Genomic DNA, 10,410 nt, shown 5'->3' with positions numbered 1-10,410 from the left:
AGTAAAAGAGAGCTCCAGTGTTAAAATGAGTTTCTAGTTACTATAATGATTCAAATTGGTAACAGTTGCCTTTCGAATTATAACCTTTAGTCATTTGCAACACTTGGTAGAAACAACTAATATCGCCTAAAGCACCACGACTTTAAAAGAAGCTACCCTAACCTTTGTGAGTCTTTGAACAAAGTGTTGTGAACCGATTCAATGTAACCCAAAAATACACATTTTCATCATTCTGAACGAAATCCCAACACTCATTACTATTATACAAAATTTGGGATTCAGACATTTCAATTAGTTAACTTAAAAGAATTAACACGTGGACAACACAGGTAGTTCTACTTTTGCTCCAAAAGCGTCTTTGCTCTACGCTGTAGCTCATATATGCCTTCGGGTGAAGAATCCACAAGACAATTTCTTAAAGTCTGAAAGAACATCGTGGTGGGATTGAGTCGGTTTCTTTTGTTACCATACGTTGTCTCAAATTCTTCTGACTTGATTGCAGCCTTTTTAAGCACATCATCAGGAAGTCCTGAACCCACAGTTAAAACCGTACAGTTAAAACCGTGTTATGTCAATTTTGACCCATTTATATACAACTAAGAGCATATCACATAAATCGCGGTACGCTTCGGTACGGGTACGCGGTTCGCTAGGCTAGACGAATTCGGTACGGAGGGGGTAGGTTCATTTCGGTACGAACCGGTACGGTGTACCATATAGTTCGGTTCGATGCACCCAAATAAAAAACTAGCTATTTATAATTTATATATATTATAAATTTAATTTAATACTTTTTATGTATAAATATATAAGATTAAGGATCAAATGTAAACAAGTGAGAATAGAGGGAGTTAGTTATTAGAATACACAAACTAATTTTACATTTTTAATACGGAGTAGTTTTTATGTAAACATTTATAAATTTAAGGGACTAAAATGTTAAGGATGAAAGTGTAGGGAGTCAATGTTAAATTATAACTTTTAAAACCCTAAATAACAAGATTGCATTACAGCCGCTCTGTTTCTTCTCCATCTTCCTCATCTATCTATTCTTCTTCCTCTTTTCAATTCAGTAAAATCGTGAATTCTTAATCAATAAAAGCGATGGACCAGCATCAATTGAATCGCGATTTAGGTTGTTAGGGATCGAAACGTACCGGAATTTGAAGTCGCGAATTCTCCGGCGACCGGAACGCCGGCGAATTGCGATTGGGTACACAACGTACCAATACGAAAATCGTGGGTCTGTGAGCGATTTATGTAACTATGACTAAGAGGTCAAATACGTAGAAGGTAAAAGATTAAACGAGTCAAATGGCCTGAAAGGATCTGATTATGCATGCAAAACTGCAAATGCATAAAACCTTCTAATTTGTTTTATTTAAAATGTTAGCTGTCATTGTAATAAAATAGTTTTGTAACTACCATGTTTTACATACTAATTAGCTAAAAACTTCAAAAACAAGAATGAAGTTAGATGTGTGTGTGTGTATATATATATATATATATCTCAACTATAAGAAAAAAAGCATGTAAAACAAGCTTCTGAAATGAATCTAAATGCATAAAACATAATGATTATTCGCCTAAAAACCTATATATATCTCCTCATCTTTCCCTTATAATAAGGCATGCTTTTACTACACCTCAAATTTTATATAATTAAAAAAAGTGTATAGGTCGGATCTGATCTAAGTCTCAGACAACCTATCTAGACCCATTACCCAACCGCCCATTTCAACACACTAGCCTATTTGACATGCACACAAATTCAAAGGAAGAAAGGAGCTTGCCTGCTAGTCGTGCAACATTGACACCATAGCTTTTAGGACATGCACCACTTGTCAATTTATACAAAAACGTAACCTCCTCTAGACCTCCCAACTCATTTCCAACTTTGCATGCCATGTGACACAATGAAACCTATTACACAAGAGGAATTAGCATATATTGTTACAAGATTGTTTTATATTGGGTTCACTAATATCATAATAGCCAAAAATCTATCAAAACAAATTCTGATTATACAGATTGAAAACAAATAAAGCGCATACACACTTTACATACCTTAGGAACTTGCTGATAGTCCAAAGCTAAGTGGTGATAGTGAGTAGAAAATAACCCCCTACACTGGACCTTGTTGACAAGATGTTCAAGAACCGATGCACTGCAACCAATGTGAGATTGTGAGAAATGGTAATTGGTACTAGATTGTGAGAAATGGTAATTGGTACTCGGTAGAGGTGGCAATTTCAACCCTTTTACTTGCAAATGGGTCGATATGGGGTTATGTAATTTCTCTAAAAGATAAAATAGATTAAGCTAAAGTATTTAACTAAAAAAGGGGGTCAGATGAGTTGATCGTGTTGAAAGTCATCCCAAGTGTATTTGAACGCACAAAAGATTAAAAACCTTCTAGAGCACTTTATTATAATAGGTTTACATTAATTCTGCAATAACAAAGTTATTGTAATCCTATTTAGCATTTTATTTATTTGTGAAATTAAAATTTACGAAATCAAACAGTCTTGAGTCTTGATCCATATTAGATTTACCCGTCTGACCCATTACCCAATCTGCCAGATCCACCCATTTTTCACTTGTAGTAATTAGCGAAGATAAAAATATATTATAAGCATATGAACGTACGCTATGGCTTGTCCATCTGAAGTGGCTGTCCCCCGTCCAAGTTCATCTAATGCCACGAGTGAATTATGGGTTGCTGCTGACTGCCATTCAAATATAAACCATCTTCATAAACACCAACATCCACTTAAAATCACAAAAGGACAATAGGTAGAATAATACTACGATATACAAATGATAAAATAAACCTACCAGCATAGATGCAGTTTCCAGAAGCTCAGTTAGAAATGTACTCTGGCCCGCCATAATATGGTCTTTTGCACCCATTCTGACAAAAATACGGTCAACTGGAGACATCTTAAAGCTTTCTGCAGGTACATCTGCTCCCACCTGAAACATGAATCATCGTTATAAAGCACGACCAAAAGATCTAACAGTACCACATGAACTCACCTGAGCCAAAATGACAGCTAAGCAAACTTGGCGAAGAAGAGTTGACTTTCCACCCATGTTAGGACCAGTAAGTAAGATAAATCTGGCCTTATTAGAGCCACCAATAGAAACATCATTTGGGACAAAAGTGCCATTTCCTAAAGTATCATTTCTCAGTACAGGATGACCTAAATTATTAGCAACAAGAAATGGTGATTCATTTTCAACTGATGGATCCACGATAAGAGGACGGCACGTTGGTCCTTCATAGAGGTCACTTGCAATTGCCAGGCTGATCAGGACATCGAGTCCTGGAAAATACAAAACAAAAGGAGTAAAAGTGTTGATCAAGTCGACAAAACCAAACAGTAATAGATTTACCAGCAGCTGTAGAAATTAACTGTCTCCAACTAACATGATGCTCACAGAAGCGCCCAATTAACCTTTGCATGATGCTTTTTAACTTGGACTCTTTCTCGGATTCAGCTTCTGAGAGCTCCTTAATATATTTCTTAATAGCAGGAGTCCAATAACGAGAAACACCCTAGAAATTAACAATGAAAATAATCATATAGATTTTTAACACAAATAAGAAGCCATAGAAGACCAACCAATGCATATATATACCTTTTTAGATGATTGCCGTTCATAATCAGAAGGCAGACTCCCAGACAAGCTTTCAGGTATCTCAAGAAGATATGAATCTTTTCCAACAGTAACATAATTGATCTACACAACATCATAAAAACATAATTAATATGTTAATTTGGAAAAAAAAATCTATGATAGTATGTTAATATGAAGAAAAAACTATGCATTAAGTGTCCTTTTAAGCAAGTAATCTCACAGATGAATCTCCAATTAGTTGTCTTTGTTCCTTTAAGTGCTTTTTCAGATAAAACTCAACATCAGTAACGGCTCTGCATGCTGTGTCATACTCATCATCAACCCCATCCCGAGGAATTATACGCCCTGTACTTTTTGCTTCCATCCAATCAAAAGCATCCTTGAAATGCTTAAGAGCTGCACTAACATCTGGATGACCTTTACCTGCATAAACTTAATAAACAATCATGTTACATATAACAGAGTGTGAGAAACTGAGAATGATAAAGTAACTGATCACGGCTGTACCAGGTTTTAGTAGGCGATGCAGCAGCTTAGAGTGGGTATCTTCAAGAATGGCACCCAGTGAAGAACATGCATTTATAATTACATCACAGCCACTGAGAACCGTTATAAACTCTTGAAGTTGTTTCCTTGATGCATCCTCATAGAGAATAACTTTATTTGAATTCCTACCATTAGCTTCACTGTTTCATTTGGATCAGTGAATATTAACATATTAATAACAGAATTAAAATATGCCTAGAAATTGAGTTAAACATCATCCTGGTATGCACCTGCAAGAAAAGATGCGTGCAAGCAACCGTTCCATGTCTGGTAATACTGACAACTCTTTACGAAATTCAAGAGCAAGAGGCAGATTAGCTCCCTGGAATAAACTATATTAGAAACAACTAAAAAATAATAATAATAATAATAATAATAATAATAAAAGGTGATGCAATGTAAAGATTCAGAGAACCTTTACACCAGCTACAGCTTCTTGGCGTTCTCTGATCAAGTCTATGTCATATAAAGGTCTAGCAAGCCATGCTTTAAGCAATCTCTTCCCAAATGGTGTCACACAACGGTTTAGTTGGTCATACAGTGTCCTATATACATTAATGCAGCAAATTAGAAAGATTGTCCAACTGGTAAATGTGAGCATAAAAGTTACGGTTACCCGCACACTTTTCACCCGTTTTCTCTATAGATGTAACCCCCAATTCAAATAGAATGATTTATGAGGTTTAAAAAATAGACTTTAGTTACTTCCAACCCATTTCATCCATTCACCCATATCGACTCATTTACAAGTAAATGGATCGAAATTGCCACCTCTAAGTGAACAAGATGATTTAGCTTACCCTTTAGAGTCCCCATTTACATTGTTCTCAAAAACTTCAAGATTCTCTAGAGCAGTGGCATCAAGAACCATATATGGTTTTGTTGTGACATCAGCAAAACCAGAACACGGAAGTAGCTCAAACGTTGCAAACCGAAGCAATGACTCGTCCAAAAAGGCCTTTTTCAAGTAGAATAAAGTCCCACCAAGGGCTGAGAGAGCAAAACTACCAATTTTTTTCTCAGTCATTAGCTCAGAAAGAGCTCCTGGTAGGTAATCTTTGCTATCAGATGACATGGGTTCATTTAAAGACGACGAAACTGATTCATTACTGATCCGTTGATAAATCTTTTTGATTTCTTGGATAGTTTTTTCAGAATCCCAAAACTCTTCGACTGGTCTTAATTCATTTATGACAGGATTTCTTGTTTGTCTCAAAAGTACTTTTTCGGTTTCAGGGCTGAGCAATTTTTTGGGTTTAATAATTTCCACCGGTCTTAATTGAGACAATAGACAGCTCAACGTATTGCAATCTGAATCGTCTGTAAACTGTTAAAAATAAAGCATCAGTTTTTATGCACTACATTTGATTTAAAAAAATTATCAATTGTATAATATCACCATAAATATAAAAAAATACACAAGTGTCAATACAGTGCCACACAATCAGAGGTGGCAATTTCAACGCATCTACTTATAAAAGAGTGAATACTTCTTTAATCTTTTATGAATCCAACAGGTCAAATAACTGCCAAAAGAGAGATATCGAATGCATTGAAAGTTACCCAAAGTTTACTTTAAATGCATATAATCTCCTAATAAATAAAACAAGATTACATTATTAAAATAATAGAATTTCAATATATCATTTTTGGCATGCTAATTATTTATAGCTAGGAGTAAATTTATGACATAAAAAGTTATGTGTCAACCCAGCCTGATCTACCAGTACCCAAAAATGACCCGTTTTAACACGTTAACCGACCCGTTCACCCACCCATTTTGCCACCTCTTCTCCAATTTATTTAGTTCACACCTGCCCAATGATGATCTTGCTTGTAGCAACATCAACTACACAAACACCATATATTCTCTCATCTTCTTGGTTTTCATCGTAGCATTCAAAAACTGCAAACAGGTAAGAAGCATCAGGATTGGCTGACAACATTTCTCCATCAGTCAATGTCCCTTTGGTGATTACTGCACATATTTCACGTTTAACAACCTAAAAACATAGGTAAACAATGTCATGAACATGAAATTATGATCTTTGTGACATCTTATTAAGAACAGGTGCAAGTGTTTTGTGACCTTGTCTTTAGAACCTTCCTGTTTGCGCCGTTTGTCGAGCTGGTCAGGTGTTTCTGTCTGCTCAACAACTAGAACACGATAACCCTGAATCATCATAGTTCAAATTAACAATTACTAAAATAAAATCACAATTTCAATATATATATATATAAGGGTTCACTGTAGAAAATCAAGAACTATAAAAAAATAACCTTGCGGGCCAACTTCTCTGCATTCACTTCAAAGTTCTTTTCTGGGAATCCACAATGTGGTTGGTCCCCCTGAAAAATAATAGTGCAGGTGAAAAAACAGAAAATGATGAAAAATATTTCACTAAACATAGAGCCAAGTTTCCAGTTCCACTAAAAAAGAAAGAAATAAGAAATTAGAAACACTAAGTCACACTACAAACAGGGTGTTTACCTTCATATACTGCAAATCGAGTTCTTTTGCCCCAACGTGTGCATCCATTTCAAATAGCTCATAGAATTTTCCCATCTAATTAGTAACAAAAGTTAGCAAGCATGAATCTTTAACATGCAGTTGATGACACTCATGTTAGTTAGATCAATTACCTTAAAGAATAAAACCTTATCCATATGTTTTGCCTTGAACTCCCACCATTGCCTCTACATTTAACGAAAAGTATAACACTTAAACTACTTGCATAATGCAATACAATGTAGTCCCTTGTTTGCTATAAATCAAAGACCAAGACAAAACATACCTGGCCACCTGTTAAACTCCTCAAGAAGTCTGGAGGCAGGTACAGAGTTCTTGGATCATACTTTTCATCTCCAGGGGATCTTCTATTGGCATCCTTACGGTTCCTGCTCAAGAATAAGCTTCAGTGAAATATATATGTAGCAATATAACAAAGAACATGAAGCTGAATACGTTGACTTTTACACTCCTAATATAAGTCACTCTACTCTCTATATAAGGTTTCTCATGACTAACCAAGTTGCATAAGTAGCACTTACTTTCCAAGAAATCTGAATTTCTCTTCTTCTCGAGCAGCAAATCTATCAACTAGATCATCGACCAGAGCATTGTCAACAATAACAGATGTCTTCTCACCTGAAACTAAACCATGAACCCCTTATTATTTGTAACAAATATGATGATTCTAAATTCTAATGCACTAATTGAAAGAGCCTAAAACCGGGCATGTATCATGTATGACATAAACATAGCAAAATGAATGAATTAATTTCCTTATTAAGCTTTTCATCAACATTAACAACAATATTCCTCATCAACATTAAAAACAACACACCAACTACTACTCACACTTACAAATATTATTATTGATTTTAGGAATTAAATTCTTCGGCGATTCAGTCTTTATCTTCTTAACCGACTCCGATTTCACCTCAGCCCGTTTTCGCCTTTTAAGCTCCGGCTTTTCTTCTTCCTCCTCATCCACCAAACCTAAATCCTCCATTTCATCATCCACCACTTCCTTCTCAACATTCTTCCCCCAATCCTCATCCTCCGAATCATCGTCTCCTCCACTTTCCACATCCATATTCCCATCACCATTATTAATAATACCATTGTTATTATTACTATTATTATTACTATCTTCTTCGACCGAGAATCGCCGCAACCGCCTTAGCTTCTTAACCTCTTCCTTCAACAACTCAACCTTCTCATTACTCAAATCCAACAACTCCTCTTCAGAATCATCATACTGAACCAAATGCTTACCAGTACTCTCATCAAACAATTTCACACGTCCTTCATACCATGACTTATCCAGTGGCCAGTAAACCCTAATCCTACGGTTCACTACTTCATCTCCATACGCAACGGCTGAAGTTGAAGATGATTTACCTACAACCAACGGCGGCTTCGGCTTCGGCTTCAGGTTCTTCTTACTGCTATTGGTTTGTATAGGTGAAGGAGTTGTGGTGTTAGGTTTTGGTTTAATGTTAGGGTTAGGGTTTGACTGTAAAGGAGATTGAGAGGTTGGTGGTGGTGATTTGGAGAAGAAGGAGGTGATTTGACGCTGTGGATTGACGAGTGGTGACCGGCCGTTGCTTGGACGACGTAACGCCATTGTCGATTATTATTATTATTATTATTAATTAACGGGTTTTGAGAAATGAATACAGTGAGTGAATATGTGTGGTGTTGAGTGTGGGTTTAGAGTGTAAAATAATAATAATAAGGCGGGAATCAGTGGAGGAGAAGTTTGGCGGGAAGTGATCTCAAGCGGCGTAGCGGCGCTTACATAACATAACATAACATTTCCTGGTATAATAATAATCCCAGGCAAAGACGGCTCTCCTCTGTAGTCGTATTTAATTGTTTACTTAAAGAATGAAACGATGTAAATATGAAATGATAACTTTATGTTATCGATACGTTTGGTACGGATCTATACATGAATATCAAGGTTAAATGAAAACAAAACAAATATAAACATGGTAATGAATATATTTAAACATATAGGGTATAAATTTCTCTTCTTCGGATTTTGAAAAATTGAATTGAACCATGACACCCACTTCTTTTACATTATCAAACGTTTATCTTTTGACCGGACAATTAAAACATTGTTCAAATACCCATCACTCAGTTGCTTGCGTAAACCCGTATTTTAATGGTTGCGGTTGCAATGGTAAAACCAACGCTAGCTTCAGTATTTAATAAACCAAATGAAAAGTTGTGTATTTTCCGGTTTTCATCATTACACGAGCAATGTCACACATTTCACCATATCTTGCAAATTTATCATCTTCCTTTAAATTGTGATAAAAGTTCGTACGATCACCCGAAACCCGAAGTACACCCTTTTTCTTTATTACTAAAATCATTCGGATACATATCCGAAAATGTCACTATCTTGGATATGTCAAACTTGAAAAACAAATTCCATAGATTAAAATCAAGCATATTTTCTAACAAATTAGTTGAGATCTCAATGAATCTATTTCCAAGTTCTTAATTTGCATATCCAAAATCGTATTAAAAAACTTCAACCTCAAAATGATGGTTCTGCTGAGCCTGATTCTGTTTGATGTTTCTCGTTCAAACAAAATAAAAAAGTTAAATGTTTTTTTATTTTCTTTGAGCTATAAACTTTATTTGGACTTTATTTAATTTAAACCTTTAAAAAATAATGATTCTGTTAAGCCTGCTTCAGTTTGAGTTTGTTTATGTTTGATATTTCTCGTTTAAACAAATGAAAAAAAGGTTAATGGTTTTTATTTACTTTGGACTATAAACTTTGTTTGAGCTTTATTTGATTTGAACTTTTAAATTAGTTGGACTTTAATCAAACATGGGTAACGTAATATTTTTTAGGGGTAGCGAAATACGAAAATCGGCCCAAAAAGAAAAAAAATGCACACTACCGATGAAAAGCTTAGGGGTAGCGGAGGCTACCCCTAGTTATGTACTACATCCGCCCCTGAGTGGCTGTGACAGTTTTGATATCAACGAGAACTGATAACACCATCTCGCCCTATTTGATACAGATAAAAATAATTTGATATAGACATGTTAAAGACAATTATTAGTGAAGAGAATGATAACATTAAAAGCAAAATCTTGTTTGCATTATAAAATGTGAGACGAACAAGATATTTCTTCAAATTTTGAAAATAAACTAGTGACATATTGTTTCACAACAACATGAGTAGCCCGAAACCATGAACATTTAATCAGGATGGTTAACTTACTAAAAATGTTAAATAAGAAATAAGTTAAAATAAGCACGTTAACAACAATTATCAGTGAAAACATGATAACCTTTAAAACAAAATCTTGTAGACTGACAGCCTATGGTAACACTTCATTATTATGTTTATATTCCTTTCATTCATTTTCATTGTACTTTTATAAATTTAAGAATGAAATTTTATTTTTACTAAACTTAATGTTATTTTAAGTTTTATTTTTTTAATTAAAAAACTAATTTTGGGATGGAATGACCATTTTCTTTCTTTGGGATGGATTGGGAAGAAATTGTGGAAATTCTACTCACTAACTAAATTAAAATAATTATTTTATACAAGTTTAGTCAAACTCAATATAAATATTCGATTTATAAATAAACTGCAAATCAAACATCAGATTGATTAAATTTAGCTCAACTCGAGCTTTTACTAAGATTAGCTAACTCGAGTTTTTACTAAGAT

At 34.8% G+C, this 10,410-nt stretch overlaps 1 protein-coding gene across 1 annotated transcript; it reads right to left on the bottom strand.

Annotated features, from left to right (window-relative positions):
- Positions 1–134: 134 nt before the first annotated feature.
- LOC143534669 (DNA mismatch repair protein MSH6-like) lies at positions 135–8,448 on the bottom strand. Its single transcript, XM_077029103.1, has 21 exons — positions 7,559–8,448; positions 7,243–7,345; positions 6,987–7,089; positions 6,835–6,888; positions 6,683–6,757; positions 6,472–6,540; positions 6,281–6,364; positions 6,006–6,194; positions 4,992–5,518; positions 4,607–4,736; positions 4,422–4,513; positions 4,153–4,331; positions 3,866–4,068; positions 3,646–3,747; positions 3,400–3,562; positions 3,040–3,329; positions 2,839–2,976; positions 2,650–2,729; positions 2,068–2,167; positions 1,794–1,923; positions 135–529 (listed from the first exon to the last, which is right to left on the bottom strand). Exons 1-21 carry the CDS (start codon positions 8,322–8,324, stop codon positions 336–338), a joined length of 3,771 nt encoding a protein of 1,256 aa, XP_076885218.1. The 5' UTR covers positions 8,325–8,448; the 3' UTR covers positions 135–335.
- Positions 8,449–10,410: the final 1,962 nt, after the last annotated feature.

The sequence above is a fragment of the Bidens hawaiensis genome, unplaced genomic scaffold, assembly GCF_021521415.1.
Source record: "Bidens hawaiensis isolate Kalapana, Puna unplaced genomic scaffold, B.hawaiensis_p1.1 tig00010256_1, whole genome shotgun sequence".
NCBI classification, from domain to species: Eukaryota; Viridiplantae; Streptophyta; class Magnoliopsida; order Asterales; family Asteraceae; genus Bidens; species Bidens hawaiensis.
This window is presented reverse-complemented; position numbering and strand designations above follow the sequence as displayed.